At 45.0% G+C, this 27,410-nt stretch overlaps 1 protein-coding gene across 4 annotated transcripts in view; it reads right to left on the minus strand.

Moving 5' to 3' along the window:
* Positions 1-27,410, minus strand: part of OPHN1 (oligophrenin 1) — a 155,054-nt gene that overhangs the window by 98,760 nt on the left and 28,884 nt on the right. For all 4 annotated transcript variants that reach the window (XM_073640914.1, XM_073640918.1, XM_073640917.1 and 1 more), the window contains exons 3-4: positions 9,848-9,943; positions 7,970-8,031 (exon numbers count right to left, since the gene is read on the minus strand). In XM_073640914.1, coding sequence (XP_073497015.1) covers positions 7,970-8,031; positions 9,848-9,943 — 158 coding nt within the window. The remainder of the gene's footprint in view (positions 1-7,969; positions 8,032-9,847; positions 9,944-27,410) is intronic.

The raw sequence follows: 27,410 nt of genomic DNA on the forward strand, positions 1-27,410 counted from the left end.
TACCGGTAAGTCTAATTCTATTTTCTCCAATAACCCCCCACGACAGCACCAAAGGAGGAGTACCAAAGACTCATGTTTAGGGAGGGACAATGGCCTGAAGCACTTTTCGCCCAAAGGCCAAGTCTTTAATGGACATTAAATTAAGTTTGTAATGCTTGGTGAAGGTATGGACCGAGGACCATGTAGCTGCTCTACATATCTGCTCGAGGGAAGCGCTAGCCTTCTCTGCCCAGGAGACGGACATGGCTCTAGTAGAGTGTGCTTTCAGTTTCTCTGGTGGTGAGAGATTTTGGATCTGATATGATTCCACAATTGCTTTCTTGATCCAAGTGGCGATGGTAACCTTTGAGACCTTCTTCCCTCTGTTCTGACCAAATGGCTGGATAAAGAGGTTCTGATCCCTCCTCCAGGCCTCTGTCTTTTGGAGGTAGTGAAAAACGACCCGTCTTACGTCCAAAGTATGGTATTCTTCTTCCCTTTTATTTTTTGGGTCTTGACAGAAGGAAGGAAGAATTATCTCTTGAGACCTATGAAAGTCTGAGACTACCTTTGGCAAGAAAGATGGGTCCAGTTGTAGAATAATCCTATCATCCAGGGTCCTCAGATATGGATCATTCACTGAGAAGGCTTGGATTTCTCCCACTCTCTTGGCAGTGGTAATCGCTACTAGAAATGTTGTTTTCCAGGCTAATTTATCCAGCTCTATTGAGGCCAAAGGTTCAAACGGTGGTAGTGTCAGACCTTTAAGGATGATATTAAGATCCCAGGAGGGAACGTGGTTAATTATTCTGGGACACAGGCGAGTAGCTGCTGTCATGAACCTTTTTACCCATCGGTGTTCGGCTAGGCTCTGGTAAAAATAAATACTCAGCGCCGCGATCTGGACCTTGAGGGTGCTGGGTCTAAGGCCCTTCTCCAGCCCTTCTTGTAGAAAATCCAAGATCTGGCTCATGTCAGGATGCCGAAGATCTGGTATATTTGGTTTATACCATGTTAGGAAGGTCTTCCATATCTTGCTGTATATGGAGTTCGTGATTTGTTTCCTACTTTTTTGTAGGGTATGAATTACTCGGTCTGAGAGTCCTTTGGCCTTCAGGATTGTGGACTCAGAAGCCAGGCCGCTAGATGGAGGTTCTCCGGATCTGGATGGAGTATTGGACCCTGATGGAGAAGGTTCTTGATTGCTGGCAGAACGAGGGGTCCCTCTATGCTTAAACTGTGTAGTGCACAGAACCAGCTCCTTTTGGGCCAAAGTGGGGCTATCAAAATTATCTTAACCTCCTCGGTCCTTACTTTCTGTAAGGTCTTGGCTAGCAATGGAATTGGGGGAAAGGCGTAAGCCAGATGGAAAAGCCACGGGTGAGCGAATGCATCTATCCCCAGGCATAGGTCGTCTGGATCTAGGGAGAAGTATTTTTCTGCCTTGGTGTTCTGGCGTCTTGTAAAGAGGTCCACCTCCGGACGACCCCATTGTCTGGTCAGCATGTGGAAAATGTCTGAGTCCAGCTCCCATATCCCCGGATGGATATTCCTTCTGCTCAGAAAATTGGCCTGGATGTTGTCTGAGCCTTTTATGTGCAGACTTGATAAGGAACGAAGATGTCCTTCTGCCCAGAAGAATATTCTTGCCGAGATACTTTTTAGATTCTCGTACCTTGTACTCCCTTGATGGGACAGGTGAGCTACTGTAGTCATGTTGTCTGAATAGACTCTTACGTGTTTGCCCGTAATGATTGGAGCCGACATTTTGAGTGCCTCCTCCACTGCCTTTAACTCACGGAAGTTGGAGGATCTCCTGCTGGTCTCTTCTGTCCAGACCCCTTGGAAGGGGGTTTGAGCCACGACGGCTCCCCATCCCATCTTGCTGGCGTCTACCGTGACTGTTATCAGAGGGAACTGAGACCATGGAACCCCTGTTTCTAGGTTTTTTGGGCTGAGCCACCATGATAGGGATGTCTTCACATAATGAGGGATCATGATCTTTCTGTTTAGGGAGTCTGGGGATCCGTCCCACTGTGCAAGAATATGGGTTTGCAACACCCTGGTGTGAGCCTGAGCCCAGGCTACGGATTGGATGCAGGCTGTCATGGAGCCGAGGGTTGACATGGCAGACCTTAGGGACACACTGTTCAGGGCCTTCAGATTCAATGTCTTGGATCTCAAAAGTATCCGTTTGTCTTTCGGTAGGAAGGAGGTTTGTCTGGCGGAGTCTAGTAGAACACCCAGAAATGTTTTTTCTGTGGCAGGGACCAGGTCTGACTTTTGATGATCTATCAACCACCCTAGGGTGGTCAGGATTTGGATTGTTCTCTGCAGATCTTCCTGGAGTGATTCCACCGAGGGACCTACTAGTAAGAAGTCGTCGAGGTAGGGAATGATGTAGATTTTTTCTTTTCTGATTGAAGCCACTACCTCTGACATAATTTTGGTGAATATTCTTGGTGCTGAGGATATCCCGAACAGCAATACGTTGAATTGAAAATGCAACGTTTGATCCTCTTGAACCACCGCAAACCTTAGAAATTTCCAGTATGTTGGATGTATAGGGACGTGATAGTATGCGTCCTGTAAGTCGATGGTTGCCATCACATATCCTTGTCCTATCAAGGGAACTGCTGATCTGATGGACTCCATTTTGAATCTTCAGTAGATGATGTATTGGTTTAAGGGTTTCAGATTTATTATTATTCTGTAGGTGCCGTTTGGTTTCTTTATCATAAACAGGCGTGAATAGTGGCCTGTGTGTCTTTCTGTTTTTTGGGACGGGTGAAATAGCCCTCAAGGATAGTAGGTCTTTTAGGCCAGACATCAGTGCGGTTCTTAATCTCGGGGAGGTTAGACGAGTTAGCCTTAGTTTTCTTGGAGGATATGAGGAGAATTCGATCTTTACCCCTTCTTGAATTACCTTCAAGACCCATTGATTGGAGCAGATCTTTTGCCATTGGCGAAGGAATTTCATGATTCGTCCCCCCACTGCTCTGGCGTCACCGCTTCTGTTGTCGCTGTCCTTTTGGGAAAAAAATATTCCTATCTTTCCCCCCTTTGGGGTAGCTCCACCGACCGGACTTGCCTATTCCCCTGTACTGGGGATTCTGTTCCCGAGGGGGGCGAAAGGGGGTCTTCTTGTAGTGTCTGGGCTCAGGCAGGGATTTGGCCTGGCCAAACATATATTCTCCCCTGAAGGGAATGGAACAAAGTTTTATTTTAGAAGCCACGTCACCACTCCACGATTTCAGCCATAGTGTTCGCCTTGTGGAGTTCGATAGGACTGCTGCCCCGGCGGTTACCCTCACAGATTCCGCTGAAGCATCCGCCAGGAAGTCAGTGGCTTTCTGTAGTAAAGGTAGGGAAGCTTGTATCTCTTCTCTAGATGTGCCCATAGCTAGGTGCTCTTCAAGCTGGTTGAGCCATCTTGACATGGACCGTGCAACACACGTGGAGACTACGTTTGTGTTCAGAAGGACTGCTGATGTTTCCCAGGATTTTCTGAGAAAGCTGTCCATCTTACGGTCCAGAGGATCCTTTAGTTGCAATGAGTCTTCGAATGGCAATACTGTCTTTTTAGCGACTCTTGCCACCTGAATATCGACCTTAGGTATCTTGGTCCAACATTTTGAGGTTTCTTCATCTACGGGAAACCTGTCTTTCAATTCCGCTGATGTATTCAGTCGTCTTTCAGGATTTTCCCATTCGTCCAGGATTAGATCTTGAATGTTTTTATGTATTGGGAACACCATCTTTTTCTTTGAGCAGAGACCACCGAACATCTCCTCCTGGACTGATCTAGTGGGCTTCTCTTCTTCCACTTCCATCGTTCTTCTTACTGCTGAGAGGAGATCTTCCATAAATTCCATTGAGAAATAATATTTCTTATCTTCCAGACCTTCCTCTGCTGGACTAAGTTCACCTTCCTCTATAGGATCTTCTGGAAGGAACATCTCGTCCTGGGAGTCAGTCTTCTTTTTCTGCCAGGGAAATTTTCCTCTTTTTTGCCTTTGGAGGCGAATCAGAAGTGGATCGGGAAAAGGAGGCCAATGAAGACTAAACCTCCTGACGGACTATCCCTTTGATCTCGTCTATGAGGGACGGCTGTTCTTCTCTCAAAATCATCTCTGTGCATTTCTGGCATAAATATTTTTTGCTTGAAGAAGATAGTTTTTTTGAACATATAGCACATTTTCGGCTAGATTTATTTCCTGGTGCAGGATCCTTGTCCCCCTACAAAAGAGGGAGAAGGGTAATTAATGTATCAATTCTAACCTGCACATAGGAAAGGACCCCCAGAGCAAGACTTACTGGGACTGGAATTGCGCTGGGCTCCAGAGACATGGAGAAGATAGATTCCTGACCATCCAATGTAACAATACAAAAAGGATTAGGTCCTACCTTAGATGTCTTCAGTCCAGGGCTCTTATATAGGCGACTGGACTCAGCGCTCTCCCTCTTCCCCTGGGGAGGGGGGTGGTAAGGCTCCTCCCCCTTGGTCCAATTGGTGAAGCAGGAACACCTGCGATCGCCTGCGGGGTTACTTTTTTTTTTTTTTTTTTTCTTCCTTCTCTCTCTCTCTTGGGAGCCCAAATGGACCGGAAGTGACTTAAAGGACCCTTTTCCGGCGTCCCACGTCACTTTCCGGCCGTTTCCAAGTTACTGCGTTCCAGGGTGGAACGCACACCGGAAGTGACGTTATAGGCGGTCCGAGTCACTTCCGGGATACAGCGCGCGTCTCTCCGATATGGAGACCGCCGGATGCCGCCTTGAGAGGGGGGAGGAGCGGGGCTGGAGAGCTCAAGGAGGCCTCCAGCCCGGCACCCACCGGACCTTACCCGCAGGCGCCGACTCGGTGGGGACAGGGGTCCCGAGTCCCGGAGGAGACGGGAGCAGCATAAGGGGAGGAGGAGAAAAAACTGCCCGGTCCCAGCTGCCCGGCTTAAAGGTATACTGGGTGTCTGCCGCCGGCACAGAGCATCCTGGGTGACCTCTTCATCCCAATAGGCACAGGAAAAACACTGCAGGGAGGATGAGGGAGGGGCTATTTAACCTCTTTGTGTTTCCTGTCCCTATTAGGGTGGGGTGACATCCTCCTTTGGTGCTGTCGTGGGGGGTTATTGGAGAAAAAAAAACATAAAATAATGCACTCAACCTCCATGGCTTGTATGCACGCTCACCACGCAAGACTCAATTGCTGAGCAAAAAGCATGTTCAAGCGCGATTAAAGTTTGCTTAACAACATTTAGACAAGCCTGTGAAATATTGAGAGAATATAGTCTGGTCAGATGAGACCAAAACTGAACTGTTTAGGTGCCATAATACACACCATGTTTGGAGGCCAAAAGGCACTGCATATCACCACAAAACACCATACCAACAGTGAAGTTTGGAGGTGGGAACACCATGGTTTGGGACTGTTTTTAGCAGACGGCAAACTTCATATAATTGAAGGATGGATGAATGGACAAATTCTTGAAAAAATCTGCTGCCATCTACCAGGATGATGAAGATGAAAAGAGGATGGACATTTCAGCAAGACAATGATCCCAATCACACAGCCAAGGAAACTCTCAATTGGTTTCAGAGAAAGAAAGAAAAGCTGCTAGAATAGCCGGGCCGATGACCTGACCTGAATCCAATAGACAATGTATGGAAGGAACTAAAGCTCAGAGCTCATAGAAGGAGTCCACAGGACCTTCAGGGTGTGAAAAGTGGTTGTGTAGAAGAATGGGACAAAATCACACCTGAGCAATGCATGCGACTAGTTTCTCCATACAACAGGCGTCTTGAAGCTGTCATCACCAACAAAGGCTTTTGTACAAAGTATTAAATACATTTCAGTATGAGTGTTCAATACTTTATTCCTGTGTTATTTCTCAGTATTACACATAACTTAAGTTATGGACATCTATGATTTGACTTCTTTACCTGTGTGGATTTGATGGGTTGTTATAAAATTCTCACCAGATGTTTGTGTCAATAGCTCCTTTAGAAATATAGAAAATTGGTGACATGTTCAATACTTATTTCACCCGCTGTGTACTAGTATGTTAGATACATTTATATTGCCTAGGATGTATTATTAAGGAAGAGACAAAACATTATAAGTGCAGTGCATAAATAGATCAACAAATCCAGAAGAAAGAAGCAAAAGTACATTCATAAGATGAAATGGATAAATTACAGCAATCAAAGACAGTGAAGAAGGAGCTCAAGAGATCAAAAGAGTAACAAGTCATTACCCGAACTACAATCCTCATCGTCTGCGCCCTACCGCTAGTAAACCATGACTAGAAGTCAGAAAGAAACAGCTTCTATTAGGAAAGAAGAGTCCAGATGTATTTCATAATCTCCACTTTGTGGTAATGAATCAGGAATGGGCATCAAAGGCTATCAGAGCTGACAATCTAAGGCTATCAGAGCTGACAATCTATGTGGAAACGTGGAGCACACAAAAGGTGGAAATAGTAATGATACACGTAAAGTGCAGTAAAGCTAAATAATTCACATTCTGCAAAAATCACAAACAAGATACCAATCACAAAGTCATAAAAGATGTATTTGGCTGGTTGCCATTACTATCCATGTGCATCAACATGGCGGCTCTGCCCAATTACTATTCTGCCCGTATTGAGGTCAGCATAGGTACAGGGGCACTGTGCCCGTGGGCCGGGTTCTCAAGCAAACTGTCCACAGTCCTCGGCTTTCTGCTGGCCTGTGTGCTGGCATTTATCAAGAGGCTACTGGCATTTACACCGAGCGGTGCCAAGAAACACATGGGACTCACAAGAATGTCCTACATACATTAACATCAGAAATAGGCAAAATCCATTCTGGTTCATGTCTTGACCGCATGGACATGACATATTTATCATTATATCCCTATATTCAGGAAAGGTAACCTGAAAATGACGGATCAGGCAAAAATAGACATTTTATGCACATATTGAGAAGAGGAGGTTAAAGGGGTTTTCCCACAAACAAAAGTTGATTTTAATCAATAGATCTTGGAATAATAATGACTTCCACAATTGGATGTGTTTAAATAAAATGTTCCTGTGCTGAGATAATCTTATAAATGTGCCCCTGCTGTGTACTGTGTAATGGCTGTGTCTGACTGTACAGGAACATGGTCTGATCATACCACATCTCCTGGGCAGGGGAGGAAGCAAAAGACTATACAGACAAGACAGCAGGGGATCACAGCTGATTCTGTGAGGTAAAACATTTCTTAAAAACAGGCAGGGAAATGTTTCACCTCACAGAAAGAATCAGCTGTGATCCCCTGCTGTAATGTCTGTATAGTCTTTTGCTTCCTCCCCTGCCCAGGAGACGTGGTATGATCAGACCATGTCCCTGTACAGTCAGACACAGCCATTACACAGTACACAGCAGGGGCACATTTATAAGATTATCTCAGCACAGGAACATTTTATTTAAACACATCCAATTGTGGAAGTTATTATTATTCCAAGATCTTTTGATTAAAATGTACTTTTGTTAGTGGGAAAACCCCTTTAAATTCAGAGAATCGGATCTATGTTCTTCTTATGCTCCTAATAATATTTCCATTAGTTGAAGTTTTTGTAAACTTGATGCCAATTTAAAAGGAGCGTGGGAGGACACTGAAAATCCTAATACATAGCAAACAAGCACATTATGTACAGTCACTCTTCTGAGAAGAAAGCATCTTGCGTGGCGCTATACTGCTCCGCACAGGCTTATAATACATCCCAGACTGTGCACTCGGGTATAAATAAAGCCGCTCGCTCCGGTCATTTACACGCCATTATATCATTTACAAAGACGTCAGGCCTGGCATGGAGAAAGATCGCTTCTGTACAGAATCTTCACAATTCACGCTGGGTATAACTTCATAGAATAAGTTATCAGATATGAGTGTGAGAGTAGAAATATGGTGGGAAGAATGGAAAGGTACCAGAGGGTGAAGGACCATCTATTACACTGACAGGTGTCTTACCATCATCATCTTCTCATCCTCCACCTCCTGCAACAGGTCAGCAAACTCTTTAAATGACTCAGCTAGGACAGTAAAAGAAGAGGATTAATAAAAGGCTCTCACCGAGACATCTGTACGATTGTATCACATCATCACAAATGAGATGTCTTCAGACCTTATGAACTAGGCTTTACATGTACAGTCTTCAGCGGTCATCCCTTGGTAGTGGTCTACAGGACCTAGCATGGACAGGTCTGGTTACTCAGTGAATGCTATTTGTATTATGAAAAGTGAATTTCTGTCCCTGAATGGCGATTTTCTCAGAGTGGTGGAGCCCCTCGGCCCGTGAGAAGACACCTGCACCTGTCCTAGTCTTGGCCGATGCTCCTCTAGCAGTAGATGATGCAGCACTGTCTGATCAGACTCACGGGATGTTACCCATTACAGGCACCAGCCATGTTTTCCTCCCGTTGAGAGAACGGTTCTGGGAGGAGCTCGGTACGTTACCACCAGTGATTATGTCACCAATTTGCAGGGTCTGAACACCATCTGCTGCTTTTAGTAGAAGCCTCCAGGGAAAGTAAGAGCCGCTCACTCCCTCAAAAAATGGATTCTGGTTTATGAGCTCAGCAAATGAGAAGGAAAAATCATGTGTTCCAAGAGAAAGCAGAATCTAACATCAATCCCATACCAGTGCTTATAATAAGAGAAGCCGACACGACACAAGGTGAGGTAACCTTCTCATAGTGAATATGTGGGCGCTATATAAATAAAGATTATTATTATTATAGTGTTCCTCCTCAAAAACACTGATCTGTATTGATAGCTGACGTACACTATGTAGCCATAGATATCAATGGCCTGCTCCTCTAAATACATTTATCACCTAAGGATAAGTGGTAACACATGACTGCTAAGGGTCTGACTGATGAGACCACCAACAATCCTGACAATGGTGGTCCTCTTGTGTAACTAGGTGTGTGTGCATGTAAGACCACTGCTCCATTCACTACTAGGGGACTGAATAATCACTAGATCGGTGGGCACCCATGCGCACTACAGCTCCATTCACACAGAGCACTTTGGGACCCCCACTTTAAGACCCTGGGGATAGACGATAAATCCCTTTAATATAAAATAGATGAAAATACAGTAGTATGATGGCGTCTAACACCTCGTGCCCATACAGACCTGAGTGTAAGTAGACACACACTGCACTCAGCGAAGTGATGTGAATTCATGGGTAACACCACGTTCACACGCTCAGTATTTGTAAGCCAAGACCAGGAGTGGAACAATCAGAGGAAAAGTCTAATAGAAACACGTCACCACTTCTGGATTTATCACACACTCCTGGTTTTGGCTTATAAATACTGATAGAAAACACTGACCAAATACTGAACGTGTGAATGCGGCCTAATAAGTAGTATGTTAGGGCATGAGGATGTATGACGGGTACGGAGAACGTGGCAGATTCCGTGCAGAAATGTCTGAGTGCCCTATTGATCTGAAATCCTTGCACATACTGTAACAAATCTGCCATGTGTGAACATCCCCTAACACATCAGAGTCCCTAGCCCCTGACAAGTATGTGCATGTTCCTCACTTACTAGGGAGGACCCCACTGTGAGCCCCAAGCAGGGCCTCTGGCCGGGAGCAGCGCTGCCGCTGATCACTGAGTGTGAGTCACTGCTTGGCTCGGGTACAGAGGAACATCTGGTATTAACCCCAGCATTATACTGATGTCCACACTGGTAGAGCAATGCTGGACTCCCCTTTATCTTATGTTACAGGCAGCTCTGCAATGCTCCTGTATGTGTATTCTGTACACCACTATGGGTAGGGACATGGATCAGTAAACACAGTCTTACACCACAGAATAATACTGGTTTTCCTTACCAATATTTTTTTCGTCGTCCGTCATAGTGTCACCAATAAAATCAAACTGGAAGCTCTGCAAAGTCTGAGCAAATTTTTGGATCGCACTTGAATAGCCTGAAAAATAAATGAGAACACATGGTGTATTAGGACTGTGGTAGTTCTAGGTCTCACTACAGGAACTGCAGCAAGGGCATCAGGGGAACAGAGGTCTGTCCTGGTGGGTACGGCATGTCCGCTGCAGCCGTCACGTGCCGAGCGTCACTGGCATCACTGCTCAGCACAAAGCCATGATGACACCAGTGCAACACGTCACCCCAGGGACAACCGATTGGCTGCAGTGGTCACACACTGGTTCCTTGTGAACAAAGACCAAGAGGATTGGAGGAGCATCTATTCTGAATCAACCGTACAAAGAAGAGATGTGTGGGGTATCTTTTTTTGTTTTACAACATTTGCTGTTGCTCATAGTTTTGGTTACACTGGATTAACCCTTAAGACATTCAATCAGCCACTAATCATTTCTTTTCAACAACTGGCATGGCTACCAATAATGCCCCCGAAAACTTTGAAAATGCCCTACACTACATAGCAAAAAAAAAAAAAGCAAGTAAACTTTACAGGTAGCGTGTGCACCCACTACGGTTCCTCTCAGGACGCATTAAGATGTCCATTTTTCATAGGCGTGTTCTACCCATGTTATTTATGGATGGTGTGTCTGCAAAAAAATCAAGGAGACATGTCCACTTTTGATCTAAGTCACAAATCAAAGTCACCAATACAAGTCTAGGGGTGTGTGATAATCACAGGCAGCACACACCGCCATCTGTGTGCAAACCGTGCGAGCTGATAGACATCCGACTGATGGTTCGGGAAGGGACATTTGCACAGAGAACATGCCGTCTGTTTACCTTCCTGTGTAAAGAGCTACAGCAGGAAGGTTTCTCCTATCCACAGGGCGACAGGTGGCACAAACCTGCCTGCAGCAGAACACATACTTCATCACTTGGCACAGGTCCCAAGTTACAATAGGACATATACTTCTAAGACTCTGAAAGGTGCAGCATTTAAAATGCAATGCTGGTCGCTAAATAGGTATTCTGACCGGATGTCACAAAAGCTTCACCAGTGGGGTCCGCAGCAGGGGTCCTGTGGGCCCTGCTGTACACAGAGACAGTGGACCATACATGTGCAGGCACTCTACAGTCTATGGAAATACAGCAACATTAGGCTTCTCACAGACATGGAAAGTGTTACAGGTGCCTTTTTAAACACACAGTGCGTAGGGTGAGGGGTACAGAGTCCTGTACTGTGGGGCAGCAGAAATCAATATGAGCACCGGCGGTCCTCCCCCACATGGGGGGGCCCCTCCGCTATGTCCTCAGCACAGCACTGAAAGGCTTCATTGAGCAGCGGCCCCCGGACACCGAGAGATGAATCGCAGCATTCATAGGAACTTTACATATCTAAATAAAGAACGGCTTCCTAGACAGTGCAAGGAAGAGCAGGACAAGCGGTGGCACCACTTCATCCATGGAGATTCGGGGGTGCAGGCACACAACACATCTGTGTAACCACTGGTCACTGTTACAGGGTTAGATGAACCTTCACACCGATTTTCATTTTAAGTAATGACTCTTTTAGACAGAGGCAACCAAGTCTAGGAGTCCACCTATCCCCGAACAAGTCATTGGCAACGTCCTCAAGTTATAGAGATAGGGTCACTAATTAGTAAACTCCAGCAAAACCCATAAGTTCATCAGAGTCAAGAAACACTTCTGAACTACTCATCACCTTGAGAAAGTCACAGGCACTAACGCTTAAAGGGATTTTTCAGAGTTTCTATTTTTGAGCCCTATAATTCTTAAAAAAATATGGGGATTTTTTACATGTAATCTAAAAATTCTCCTAACTACGACATTTACTGAGCAGAACACCTCTGCATGTGGTTGCTGAATGAGCTCTAAAAGGGGTATTCCCATCTCCAAGATGCTATTCCAATATGTAGTAGGTGTAATAATAATAATATTAGCAAATACTTCCAATTAGAAATGAAGTATCGTTCTTCTGATTCGCCATGTCGCTTTCCTCATGTGCAAGCATTGCAGGACCTTAGGTATCCATGGTTACGACCACTGATATAGTGACAGTTAGCTAGTTGCTAGTGGTCGTAACCATGGATACCCAAGGTCCTGCAATGCCAGCACATGAGGAAAGCGACATGGCGAATCAGAAGAACTATACTTCATTTCTAATTGGAGGTATTTGCTAATATTATTATTACACCTACTACATATTGGGATAGGATCTTAGAGATGGGAATACCCCTTTAAGTCTGTACATGCCTCTTTTCTTCATCACAGTGTTATGAGGGCCACCTATACACAGAGGCCTTCTGTCTGCCACATGTCAAATGCACCTTCATTAAAGGGAACTGGTCATGTAAAAAAACGCTATTAACCTACAGATGTGGGGTTAATCTGCAGGTTCTGAAGCAGTGCAGCACAGAGAGCCCCACTGCTGGGAGGAAAAGAACTGTATTTGTCCCAGCAGTCTCCGGCTTTCAGGCAGAGGTGCGGCTTCAGTCACTGCTCAGTACATAGAGAGCGGCGGCTGTAACCGCACCCGGCACTGACTGACAGCCAGCTCAGCAGCGCATCAGTGCAGAGACCGCTGTCAGTCAGTGCAGGTGGTGTAGTTACAGCCGCCGCTCTCTATGTACTGAGCAGTGACTGAAGCTGCGCAGGCCATACCTCTAGGACCACTCTCCGTGCGGAGGTCGATTGGCTTCAGAACGCTATTAACCTTTAGTATAACCACACATCTGCAGATTAATAGCGTTTTATTTACATGACAAGTTCCCTTTAAGAATAAGAGGACAGCCAAGTCCTGAGTTCAGTTTAGGAATAGATACAACTCTATCCAGTGTAGGCAATGCTCCATGAGCCAATACATCAGCAGCAGCTGCACAAACCTATTAGGATGCATTCACATTTTAGTCTTTTTTCTCGACAGCAGGAAACAGACCAGTTTTCATTGTTGTGCTGGATCTGGTTCTAATCCGGTTTTACCCTCCGTGTATCATACGTGTTTCACATATGCACAGAGGTGGAGGTAATGCGTCCACGCTTCTCCCAGCAAACTTAGATGGCATCCCTGTGATGTCTGCTTTATTTTTTGTGGACTTGATCACTTGAAGGATCATTTTAAGCTGCAAACTGGACCAAAGTAGGATATGGCTTTATTTAAAAAAAAATAAATAAAAAAAAAAACCATACGTTATGAAGCATATTTACAAAAGTAAAAGTGCCTGGCCTTCATGACTTATGTGCATTAGATGCTGCCTGTCCTCGGCCCGACCAGGAGTGCGTCGCCTGCCCTTGGCCCAACCAGGAGTGCGCCGCCTGCGCTCGGCCCAACAAGGGGTGCGCTGCTGCTGAAAAGGCACGTTGTTTGCAAATAAAAGTGGTGGCCTAATTGGTTACACTGTGCACCAAAAATGTTCCAAAATTTTGGTGCAAATGTCTGGCCCATAGTAAGCCACATAATAGGTGGTATACACTTATACTAGACCGTCTTGCAGTACCCCAGATTTAGCAAACAGCGTCAACCAAAATTACAAATTGGTTTATTTCACAACTATCAAAGCACTGAGTAAGCATTAGAGACCATTCATATGTAAGCCCCAATGTGTGAGTGAGCGGTGAGTGAAAAGCACTGAAGAGAAGTGCAGCAAGCACTGATGAGAAGTGTAGCAAGCACTGATGAGAAGTGCAGCAAGCACTGATGAGAAGTGCAGCAAGCACTGATGAGAAGTGCAGCAAGCACTGATGAGAAGTGCAGCAAGCACTGATGAGAAGTGCAGCAAGCACTGATGAGAAGTGCAGCAAGAACTGAGGTGTGAATGAGGCTTGAGAGTATGAGCACACAGGTGAGATGCGCAACAGATATGGATGGAAAATCTGCACTCTATAACTGTAGCAGCACTGTGGATGGGATTTTACAACATATCCTCTACACACTGAGGAGAAAATCCACCATGTAAATTATAGGCAAAATATAGCCTAGCACACATTCTGCTAATATGCAGGCTTCATACATACAGCAGTCATGCACATGATATGGCGACATAGAAACTCCTCCATGTACTTTTGTAGAATATCTCAACACAGCTCCACGCCACAAAGGTGGTCTCTCCCCTAGGAGCAATGTTTCTGGACAAGATAGAACAACTCAGCGATGTGGCATCAGTGCCCAATCAGTTGGATCCATGCCAGTCCTGGGAGATCTATGTCTCGCCCATAGCCCTGAACAGCTCATTTACATATAAGAATAACATGGATTCCTCTGGAATAAGACATCGCATGGCAGATATCAAGGTAACATGTTATTCAGCTTCCTATGACCTACATGCCCATATAGACAACTTAGGACGGTTGATCCTACTGAAAGATTCCCTTTAAGTGACTTTCCCCTGGAGCCCAGACTGATTACAAAAGCCCAGAAATGATTATTGGCTGCACCATACTAGTATTACATAACCAGATTGCTTGTTTAGTTGCGTAAACCCAGGTTGGAAACATAGCAATGCAATAGTCAAAGTAACAGATTATAGATAATCCCTTATCACAAAACGGACCTCAGTAGGGACTGTGGATAAGGGTTATTCTGTACTTGTTCCCAGCAGATCTGTGCCCCCCACACTACGCCGCCCACCCGTCACACTGGGACGCTGCCTGCTTCCTACATATGGCCAGCACATGCTATGACGCAGGATCCATCCAGGGGCATGTGTTTAGCTCATAATCTCCTCTGAGAATTGTGGGTGGTTCAGGACTGCGCTCAGATATCTGATACAATATTTGAAGACACTTTCCCTGACAAAAGCCTGCGGAAACCCAGGAAAGTAATTATCAGAGCCATTGGTCAGATGGTAATCTATCTACATAGGAGGAAGTCAAAAGGATTCCTGATGGGACCACAGACCAGCAAGGAACCAGGGCAGAAGTATAAGCAGGGAAAAGGAAGAAGCCTGCTTCTCATTTAGGGTTTGTACTGAAACATCGTCCAAGTCACAGCAGAACAGAGACCATGGGGCTTCCCAAAACCTCAAGCGCAACTGAGTCATGAGACATCGGAGGTCAAACACTAAATCTGCTAAACTTCTTATATTTCAGTTCTGTTTAAGAAAATCTAATTCAACATAGAAACTTTCCAGGAATTTGTCAGAACTACAGATATTTAACATATCCCGTCCACATAATGAATACAGATATAAAAAGGGCATCTGTACAAAGCTGACAGATAACCACATGGTAGACAAAGAATGGAGCAGTCACACGTCCCCACCGCCAGAACTTGTGGCCCTATATAACAGCATATTACAGGTACACACCTGCTGTACTATTAGCCCCTAGGATAAAGCAGACATATATGTGACTATTCATTAGAGGAGTACGAGCCCCATATATCCCACCCAGCTTTTGGCAATCTACATTGTGCGAATATGTTCTTGCTTGTATGTTATCCCTACTGGGACTCTGTTTCGTCAAATACCCCCAAAATATCCAAAAAGACCCTATATACTTTCCTTTTAGGAAATGATGGAACAGCACATATAGCTCTTTTTGGCTTTTTAGAATACTGTACCCTGAATTCAATAAAAAAAAAAACGTGCACCATGCGGTACAGGTGGCTATATGTACCCAATAAATAACCAATCACCCCCTGCAGCCGAGATCGGCCCTGAACGGCTGCAGTCTAACAGGCAAGTAATGACCAGCATTTACTGTACAGCCCATTAGATAGGACACGGAGTATTCACCATAGGACTACATTTGTCCGTACAGGTAGGGGACAAAGTCAACAGAACTCTCCGATGGGAACTAATGTGTATATGACTTTCAGCCAACATTCAGTAGGGACTATGTTGAGTGAAAAACGGATCAGGCATGTTTTAGTTCAATGTACCCAATCCTTTCTTCTCAAGGAACAGAGACCGGCAGCTTACTCCCCTTTTACCCATTCAGAACACGTTTATGCTTGGCTGTACTGAGCGGACACGTAGAGGTCAGGAGACATTGAATGTGAATGGTCACCTTAATGAGTCAATCTTATTGTTACTGGAACTACAGGAGGTAGTGACCTATGAAGTTGTCAGTACTCTGCTGTCGGAGTTGGTAGAAATGTGCCAACTCCAAAATAAAAATGATAAAAATGCAACGTTTATATGGAAAATATATATTATGGTGATGATAGATTCACCTACCAACTCTGATGAAGCTTTCCAGATCAATAGATCTCCTGTCAAACACCAAGACGGGAGATCTACTGATTTAGGAGTTGAATTGATTACTTAAAATTTGAGGCTATAATTGAAAACTCTCTCACATGCTTCGGTGCCAACACAATGGGCACCAAAGAGTAAATGGCCAACACAATGGGCCTTTTGTAGAAGGTTGACTCCTTGTCAACCTTCTACAAAATTTGTTCTGCAGTCCAACAAATTTCATCTCTTCCTAGTAGGTGCTATACATTTTAGGGTCGTCTCAGGACCATGTAATGTGGATCAACATGACAAGAACATACTGGCAGGCTATTATCGAAGCAGAATAAAAATCTACAGTGATGAATTTTTTGTTGACCACTTCTCACTTACGTAGAAACATGTACATTGAGCTTGACTTGTTAGTAGACTGGTGTGATTACTGGCGTATAGCAGCAGCTTGGACTGGGTTCACATCAACACAGTGCTCTCCGCTGAGCACCACAGCAAGGTTACTACTGGTCACAATCACCGAATAGTTGTATTCTGGTAGCAGCCCGACAGAACCATTCACTTGAATGAAGCTGAAAGAGTAATTCTGGGCATTGTCTGTTCTCTGTCCAGGCAGCATTCATGGTTTGCCATGTTTTTTGTGAATGTCGGACATCGACAAACAATGCCAGGACAGAGGCCAGACATTAAAGGGAAGGCTCCATCAGGGCTCTGTGGAAATTCCCATCAAATTATCGGTGATGTAGTACACTGTATTAAAGTGAACCTAGCCTTAGTTAGTTATCTACAATCCACAGAGTTCCGCAGTTCAATGAAATTCCCCTCATTAGGTCCTTATGTATCCAAGTTTATGAAATAAAAAGTCATTTGTTAATGGGGACTTTTACTCAGATTTATTAAACTGGCTCAAGAGGCAAAAGGAATGTCCACAATTACCATAAACTGGAGTCAGGAAGGAATTGCCGATTTCCCTCTCATCATACTTATGACTATGTTGTGATTTTTGCTGTCCTTGTTTTTTTTACAGTAAATGCACAAAAATGTTAACCTTGATAAACTCACAAGTTTCCAGATCCTCTGGTGTTACTATGTATATAACAGGCTTTGGCAGAGCACAGGAACAATACATCAGAATTTTCCAGTAACACCTCGTGAGAGATCTACAACAGGCCCGGGTGGAAATTCAGGTTCATCTACGAACATACCCAGGATAATCACTTACTGCAACAGTAACTTAAGCCCCCGTCTCACATAGCGATATCGCTAGCGATATCGCTGCCGAGTCACGGTTTTGGTGACTCACCAGCGACCTCACCAGCGATGTCGCTGTGTGTGACACTTTGCAACGATCAGGCCCCTGCTGTGAGGTCACAGCTCACCAGCGATGTATTAGCGATGCAGCAACGATCCCTGACAGGTCGTATCGTTGTCGGGATCGCTGCTGCATCGCTTAGTGTGACGGGGCCCTTACACAGACTTCACATCCTCCAATGTCACAGTTACTTAGGGAAGGCCTAGCACTAGGTCAGAAGTGGCCAGGTTTTGCTCTTAATTGTTCCAGTTCCACCAATGAGTATTCCATTTTTTTTTGTTGTTGGAGTGCTAATTTTTATGGTCTTTACAAGGATCATTGATCACGGGATCCCCTGGGGCCAGGGCTTCAGACTGCTCTGCATTATTAGCCTATGAGCAAAGCCTCCCTGTGTGGGAAAAATCACTGTTTAATTTATAATGCAAATGAGGCTTAAAGGGAATCTATCAGTAGGGTCACCCCTCCTAAACTGTGTATATGGGCATGCAGACATGGGAAGCTGAATAACATGATACCTTGGCATCAGTAATCCAATATCTTATGCCAAAGAAATCCATGTTTTTCTTATATGTAGATGAGCTGTTCAGGACTATGGGCCGGACACTGATCTGTATGAGAATCTGTCTCCAGATTATAGTATATAAAAGGTGGCGCTACCAGTGTGATGGCCGCTCTCTGCTCTCCTGATCTCACTGCAGAGCTGTGTGTGATTATACCTAACACATCTGCAGCTTCCTCTCAGCTTCAGCTTCCAGCTCACAGACACACAGGGCTGCAATACAGCAGAGCTGTGAGAGCTGCAGCAAATGTGTTTGTAACAAGACAAAGTTCAGTTCTGCCGTTGTGCGTAAATTATAGGTCTCACACTGGGAACACCCCCTTTATGTAAAATAATCTCTGGAGGCAGATTCTCATGCAGATCAGTGTCCGTCTCATAGCCCTGAACAGCTCATTTACATATAAGAAAAATGTGGATTTCTCTAGAAGACTATATCGAATTGCAGATATCAAAGTATCATTTTATTCAGCTTCCCATGATCTACACGTCCATATAGACGGCTTAGGAGGGTGCACTTCCCAAACCTCTGCATCTCTGTTTCTAATCCCTGCTCCGCCTCACCATCCTCTGCACGACTGACAGCTCAATGGCTTGACTACACAGATAATTAAAATAGACAATGAAAATAACTGGAATATTTACAACTGGCCAAGCTTATTCTTAAGTAGTGTACATCATGAAGTTCCAAAACTCTAGTAGATAGACATGAGTGGAGACATCGCCCTACAAGTACATATATGACAAAATAAAAAGGAAACAGCAGGCATTCAGATGTTATCGCCCCATGCCGAGCATATATTGCAAGTATAACCCCAAGCACTAATATTAAATCACCACTAGTGTTTTTTCTATTTCAGCGTTGGAGTGGTGCCATTAATGTAAGGTTACTGACCCAAGTATTATACTTAATGTATTGGATGTAAGATACGGATTCTCGTCCGATGCTCCTCATCAGTTAGAATAGTCTGGGATTTCTTATTAGTAATACAAGATTTTATTGATAGTAGGTCTACTCATTTCAGAGTCATTCAGATCCCTTCATCAGGACCTTGAATCTCCTTTACGAACGGTCATATATGTAAGGATATTTCTATGTATAATAAGTGATACATTTTACAGGATTGGTTTAATTCTTGCTCTTTGCCACTTTCTAAAAATGTTATTCTACAGTCTATAGCATTACTCAGAGACCATGACCTACCCATACATAATAATGCATAGACAGGCACACTGTTGCTTTTAGAGGTTGCCCCATCTGGATCATCCATGACATATGGATAGGATATTGTGTGCAGCAACATGAAATCAGAGGTGGCTAAGCATACGCACCTCTCTACAGTCATTTCTATGAGGGCTCCGAAAAACACTGAGTGCGTTCTTCCAGATGGGAGAACGTTTTTATGTCCTTGTGAACATCAGTACAATTGCCAGTTGCTTCCCTGTGTTATGACCGCCAAAGTACATTCATACAAGTAACGCACAAACTAGGAAGACAGCTACCTGAACCTGACAGGTCCCTGTTCAGACTAGGACAAAAACCCTTCTCGGACCCTGGTCTGTCCCTGCCTGATGGCGGAGGTTGGCAACCCTAAGGTAATGCAATGGCGCCCCCACTCGGCGGCGGCTTACCCTGAATTTCCTTAGCAGCTCCTAGGATCGCTAGAGTAGCAGTTCCTTAAGAAATAAAGGAATCACACACAAAACTACTGCAGCCAACACAAACTACAGCACAGTGAATGAATCCAACAAAGTCTATCACCAGCAGGAAACACCAGTAGGGGAAGGTATTTAAAGCTGCACCTGAAAGGTGATAAGACAGACAAATAGAGTAAATGAAAAAACACATGTTACCCAAAACCGACAGAAACAAAGATTACAGAACTAAAACACCTCAAGAAAATTTGTATACGTTGCGGAAAGAGCCACCGACCACAGAATCAAGGGTTCAAATCCAGAAGCACAATACCCTGGTAGAGGTTGAGATGGTAAAACGCTGCAGTCAGGACATGGCCACACAACAATTTGTTCTGCAGTCCAAGAAACCCATTGCGTCACAACAAGCTTTGGGTTACAATAGGATTGCAAAAAAATATGAAAACAATTCTGTAGTTTGTCATGGATGAATAAAAAGCTGTGAAAGGCACAAATGATTAACAGCATTTCATGAAGAATTGGAGATTCTTGGAATCCTGGAGATATGTTCTAACTAGGAAGATACAGGACTGTGTACAGCAGATCTGCATTTGATGCCGTCTGAGACCCTACTCATGTCAGGACACATCTGGGCCTGGAGTGAATGAGGAGCCAGCAGCTCGCTCTGTAACCCGGTCAGCTTTTTTTGGCCAAGGTAAACAAGGGCATACTTGTTCAGCGGAGGCAGCAGCAGACTCGGCGTGTCCTACATACAACATCTTCTTTGTTCGGTCCCTTTTTTTCTGCCACTTCAATAAGAACTTACTTTTCTGAGTGTGAAGCCTGTTTTCTCTTCCGCCTTGCTGCCACCAGCAAGAACTACACTGTCACTTCCCACTCTGAACCTCCTTCCCTGCTGGCGCATCTGGCGTATGATCACCCTATGCCCATATGGCTTGTTTTAGACTTTAATCATTAAGGTTGGTTAATGTCTATCTCAATCCTATGATGCTGTAGTGACTTGCTCAATACTAACTAGAGAGAAGCAAAAAGATTTGCACTATCCTTGTCTGGCATCCTCTTTATGATGTGCGTCACGTCAGGACATCATGAAGACATGGGGTCCCAAGAAGAGCCCAAGAAGTGGACATCCGAGTGCCACCGATCAACCTGGTACGGCTGATACAAAGTAACAAGTGGATGCCACCCACGGGCACTGCTAATATTTTTGCTCTTATCTGGTGCTTATTGCTTTGCCACGGTTCTTGTAGAGCTGAACAGGTTTCTTCTACCTGAGAGCAGATCCCAACCTACCACCAAACACTTCTCCAGCTCCTGCAGTTGGGCTGGACCGTATGGCTGATTGTTGGGAAGTATTCAATAACTCCATGCTGCTTTCCCCCCCATCCTCCAAGCTGTCCATACTGCTGCAGAATTATCTGTAAGCTTATCGCTGTGTCAATACTGATCTGCTGTAAACTGCAGACGCTAATGGACACCAGTTCCCGATACTTGTCTAAATCATGTTACAAGCCCGAAGGCACATGCCAATTCTTACCAATCACATTACCATACACATCAGACACTGATCTGCAGATCCTATCTGCAGACATGCTTGATGAATGTTGGCTGGATCCACCGATTTTGACATGACCGGCCTGTTATCTAATACAAGTGGAGCTGTCCTGACACTCCTCAAAAGGCAGATGTCTGGGAAAAGAAGGTTGGCATGTTGGTTTTTTAGGACCCAATCCATTTGTTTTCAATGGTGATAAGTAACTGGCAGAGGTCTATCAGCGGCTTATCTTCTACATTGAGAACAAATGCACATTTGGCTGAGCGTCTGTATGCTTTGGCGGGTTGTAGACTGAACGGCCAGCCTAATATTGGTGGGATCAGTAATCTGCGGTCCACCCATAGGTCTTGAATAGACCGCCTCATATGCATGCAAGCTTGGTTCAAAGGAGTATGAATTTTTTGCAGTGCGGCCAGTAGGAGATCAGCACTAGGGGAACTCCTGAGGTTACCACAGGTCAAGTTCTGCTAAACCGCGGGAGTCCTATGTGCAGCTGGTTTCATAATAGGAAGCTCACAGCTGATGCCCTGCCACAGCGTCCTCCTGTACAAGATGTAAATTTACAAGGGGACTGTAACTCATCATCATCACCGTATACAGTGAAACCTCCAAGAGACCACCATCTCCTTTGAGAGGACCACCCAACCCTGAAAGGGAATCTGTCAGCAGGTTTTTGCTATGTAATTTGAAGACAGCATGAGGTAGAAGTTAAAACAGATTTCAGCAACGCCTCTCTTATCAAACTTTTTTTACTTGCTGTGATTGTTTTAGAACTAGGAGCTTATCATTGCTGGGACACAGCAAAGGGAATGTGTCACCCCCCCTGGGAGATATCAGACCTCTACTATGGGCATACAGGTGATAGAAAAGTAAATCTATACATACCTGTATGGCCCATAGTAGAGGTTTGATTGCAGAGAAATCTGTTTTTATCAACTCTGTTTTGCACAGGCTTGGCGTCCGGGGGACGGGAAGAAATCCCTGCCAATCTTTTTAGTAATCCCCACCTATGTGTTTATTAATCCCTGCCTATATGCTTAGTTATCATATACCCCCTCCCCTGCACGTCACTGGGCCCTGTGACGTGCACTGTGCTCCCTGACTTCCCGGGCATGCGCAAAGTGCCGCTCACATAGAGCTCACATAGAGCGCGCTTTGCTTCCTCCCGGCCCCGTCTCTCCGTGCACTGTGCTGCAGGGTTCTAAGTCACTGTCACTTCCCGGCGCCTGCGGTTCTATTGCGCAGGCGCCGCTCCCTCCAGCAGACCACTAAGTGCGGTTCCAATGGCCTCACAATGTACAGTAATGGCGCAGTTCTTGCATCAAGAACCATAACCGTCGCTTACATTCTCTGCTATTAGTGTCAGAGCACATTGAATAGCGCAGGGCGAGGTGTCTGGATCTCTACATTCAGGAAGGCTGTGGTTAGCATCCATGCAAGCAGCTGGTTTCTTAAAGGGACATTATTTTCTTCAACTTGGCAAAACAGAACATGTCAAACAATAACCAGTATGACCAGTTGACTTTGCTGGCTTTTCACAGTTGAAGGATACATCTTCTGTAAGAGGGTGTAGTCGTAGATGAGCTCAGGAGCCATCTGGTAAAATTACACACTTTAGTAACTGTACAGCAAAGAATCGAGTGCTAGAGTCGGGTGTCAGTGGGCAGTAAATGCAGAATTACAAAACACTATAGTTCCTGGAAGAGAGTTCTCCATTTCCTCCTGAACTCAAATTAAAGGGGTTATCCAGAACTTTGCTTAGTTTTTTGCATGGGGCTAGGAACTTACTGGCAGGTAGTTGCCAACTAACACCTGTTCTGCCCAGCGATGATCTCTGCCACCTCAGACGGTGACTCTCCTGCTTTCTTTGACCTCAAGTCAACAGAGCAATTCTTTCTCTTCTGATCTGCTGTGTATGGGGCATCACAACAGACGTCATTTTGATAGACAGCTGGCTCCCCGCATTTAGGCAGCAGGGAGCCAGCAGTCAATCAGCAGGACATTAGCAATTACAAGTCCATGTTTCATGGTCCGGACTCTGACCAAGAAATGCAGACTAGCCGAGGGTCTCCAGACTCAAACTCAACAGCCTAACATATGCCTATCAAGAGACCTGCAAGCAGCCTCAGCATAGCGCTCCAAGTACGGAACGCGAAACACTGCTGCCATGTAAATCCGGCCTAAAGGCAAATGGCAGTCCATACAGTGTGTGTTACATCCAAGCTGCTCTGTGAGAGGTCATTTGCAGTGCTTCTTTGTACAGTGGCAGGATTTGGAATTTTGCAGTAGGGTCACTGTAGTGCTTGGATATACTATGTAGATGAATTTTATTTAGCATTCAGCCATAAAATGATCTAAGGTTCAGGCACATATCCCATAGAGATGGCATAATTCAATTGTTCAGCCTGAATAGTTATTAGCACCTTGTATAATTATTCCCTGAGTGACATTTTCAGCAATCTGACAAATTTGTGAAATGTTTTAGGACACTCTGTATTCACATTGTCATGTCATCCTCCAACACTAGATACCCACAAAACGCAGAATTTAGTGCATCAGCTAGAAATAGCCTGAAATATCACAGAAGGAAGTGGCGCCGTGACTATGGGGCAGGCAGTTTTTGTGTTTCTGCTGACACGGTGGACAAGTTTACATCTGTAGTTTGACTGGAGGTTTGGGTTTTCATGTCTGGAATGAGTGCTACATTCATTCACCGATTTAGGCCTCATTTAGATAGCATTTTTTTTTCCATGGATAGAACATGTATGTATTATAATCTATGGAGAGGTTCACACGTCAATGTTTTTTTGCGGTCTGTGTATCCACAAAAAATAAAAAAAATCAATCACAGAGACGTGTCAGTTTTTGATCCAAGTCACAGATCAAAATCACCAATACGAATTTATGGGTCTGCAAGAATCATAACCTATCCATTTTTTACATTATAATTGGTTGAAGAAGTTTTGCAATTTTTTTTTTGGGAGGGGGGGTGGTATGAGAAAATTATTGAAGATTAAAATGGACACAATAACCAAAACACTGATGAAAATCTGATCCAGAACACCGATGAAAATAAGTCAATTTTTCACCTACGAGAAAAAAACCTACAACAGAATAAACCCTAACAAGGAGATTGAGCATCTCTCTACAAGAGTATCCAGGTGTGGATGTTGCGGTACTGGCAATCAGATCTACATGTAATGGCATCCTTGGCAATCTTACTGTGGGCTTGTTCCAATTTGAGCAGTGCTGCATTTTAAAGCATGGTGGAAGTAAAGAGCTAGAATATTAACCCCATCTCCTTTCTTACCAGAGGTTCAGTCACTAATGGGGTAGACTTAAATCTAGACAAGCAGCCAACATTAAAGAAGTTAAATGGAAGTTATTTACCAACTAAAGTACAATTTATAAACTATATTTATCATTTCTATAAATATTTTATAATGACTCCTAAATTGGCAAAGTCATTTCCTCTTAAAGCTTTGAATCATTATTTCATTACTGTCACCTGAAGAAATGAATCCAATAATTATAGTTATCAACTTATTTGACCCTTAAAACATTATAAAACAGACATTTTCTGTTAAAAACAAATAAAGGCTATAAGCCTGAGAGTTTCCGTCCAGAGGCCACATTTCTGGTACTTGCCTACATCAGTCAACAAGGATAGGCTGATATACAGCGGGTGAAAGAAGTATTCAACAATTCACCAATTTTCTAAGTAAATATATTTCTAAAGGCGCTATTGCCATGAAGAGAGCAAAGAAATCAAATCATAGATGTCCATAAATTAAGTTATATGTAATAATGAGAAAGAAGAGAAATTTGTGGATTTTCTGCGCTGCTGATAGGTAAATAAGGTCCAAGGACAGGACCTGCACTCAATGTGGTTTTTAATCGATGCGCTTCAATGTGCACAAGGTTTCCAAACCCGGAAGTGGTTAAAAGAAGACGGGACATGTGCACAACAATGACGTTTATCAGGCGGAATACGCCTGAAAAGAGATCGTGTGTGCATAACCTTAGTAATGCAGTCCCCCTCACATTTAGGTTAGTCTCTTGTATTCCTAGGCTATGTTCAAGTTGAAGGCGTTGCTGAAAAAAAAAAAAAAAAACACGTGAAAAAGGACTCAGAAAAAGCTTGAAAAATTCTTCCTATTAATTTGAAAAACAAACTTTGTGTTCATACGTTCAGACTTATGATCCTGTATACGCCATGTGATGTGCATACGGCAGTCTCTGCGTACCCCATGTGATGTGCACACGGCAGTCTCTGCGTACCCCATGTGATGTGCACACGGCAGTCTCTGCGTACCCCATGTGATGTGCATACGGCAGTCTCTGCGTACCCCATGTGATGTGCATACGGCAGTCTCTGCGTACCCCATGTGATGTGCATACGGCAGTCTCTGCGTACCCCATGTGATGTGCACACGGCAGTCTCAGCGTACCCCATGTGATGTGCACACGGCAGTCTTTGCGTACCCCATGTGATGTGCACACGGCAGTCTCAGCGTACCCCATGTGATGTGCACACGGCAGTCTCAGCGTACCCCATGTGATGTGCATACGGCAGTCTCAGCGTACCCCATGTGATGTGCATACGGCAGTCTCTGCGTACCCCATGTGATGTGCATACAGCAGTCTCTGCGTACCCCATGTGATGTGCATACGGCAGTCTCTGAATACCCCATGTGATGTGCACACGGCAGTCTCAGCGTACCCCATGTGATGTGCATACGGCAGTCTCAGCGTACCCCATGTGATGTGCACACGGCAGTCTCAGCGTACCCCATGTGATATGCATACGGCAGTCTCAGCGTACCCCATGTGATATGCACACGGCAGTCTCAGCGTACCCCATGTGATGTGCACACGGCAGTCTCAGCGTACCCCATGTGATGTGCATACGGTAGTCTCAGTGTATCCTATATGATGTATGTTACGGGTCCGGGTGGTGGAACCTCTGCGCCGTGGTGCAAGGAGGGACCCAGAGGGGCGTGACTAAGTATCAACTCAGACCGACCCCGATCGTACGGCGGCCAACGACTCCGTGACCAGGGAGGGACCGAGCCGAGGGACCAGGTGCTACTCTGGGGACGACCTTGTAAGAGAGCAGGTGGCTCCCACGGGTCAGATGACTGGGACTGACCGGTATAGCGGGTAGGCACGACAAGCAGGTAGAAGTCTCTGGGTTATCTGACGGGTGGTCACGGCACGTGACGACAGAGCAGGCTGAAGTCTCAGGGTTAGCAGACGGGTGGTCACGGCAAGTGACAGCAGGAGCCTCCAGGTAGGCTAGCTGGTAAAAGGCAGGTAACAAGCGAGTGCTCCCAGGTGAGCAGGCTAGCAGGCACGGCAGGTAGCAGGCGGGTAACTGGCAGGAGCTTCATGGTAGGCAGGCGGGCTTGCCCATAGACAAACTGGCGGGTAGAGCGGAAGGCAGACTGTCGGGCTGGAGAGTAGTCAGGCTGGCGGACTTTAACAGTAGTCAGGCTGGCAACGGGACCTGAGGACTGAAGCAGAGGTAATATACTGTGCAACAACTTTTGCTCGGGCACCTCCATTTTGGAGGAGGTGCCTTATATATGGGAGGTCCTCAGGCAATTGGCCGGGGACTCCTTAGGACGGCGCGCGCGACCCCTTTAAGAGAGAGGGAGCCGACAGCAGCAGGAAGAGGAGCGCGGGAGGACGCCACGCGGGGAGGTGAGAGGGACGGCGTCTCTGCCTGGCAGGGGGAAGAGATGCCGATGCTACAATGTATACTGCAGACCTTTCACTGCTTGAGTTTTATAAATGGTATGTGAGCAGTGATGAGTTTCCCACTTTGAGGAGACATATACATCTGTGCTTCTAACAACTTGCTGCTGCAAGACGTTCTTTTCAAAACTTTTTATCGCAAAAAGTTGACTGTGCTTCAGACCGACTGATACAAACCTGGAAAAGAAGTTGCGAGTAGGCAAAAACCTTGAGACCGTTTCCTTTTAAGAAATGGCAGGATAGAGTATATACTACAAGTGTCCTGTGTTCAAATCCCACAAAGGACAACATCTGCAAGGAGTTTGTATGTTCTCCCCGGGTTTACGTGGGTTTCCTCCCACACTCTAAAGACATACTGATAGGGAATGTAGATTGTGAGCCCCAATGGGGACAGTGATGGTGTCTGTAAAGCGCTGTGGAATAAATGGCGCTACATAAGTGAGAAAAATAAATATCATATATACTTGA

The sequence above is a fragment of the Phyllobates terribilis genome, unplaced genomic scaffold (assembly GCF_046119375.1).
Source record: "Phyllobates terribilis strain yellow unplaced genomic scaffold, ASM4611937v1 Scaffold_7__3_contigs__length_470593459, whole genome shotgun sequence".
NCBI lineage: Eukaryota > Metazoa > Chordata > Amphibia > Anura > Dendrobatidae > Phyllobates > Phyllobates terribilis.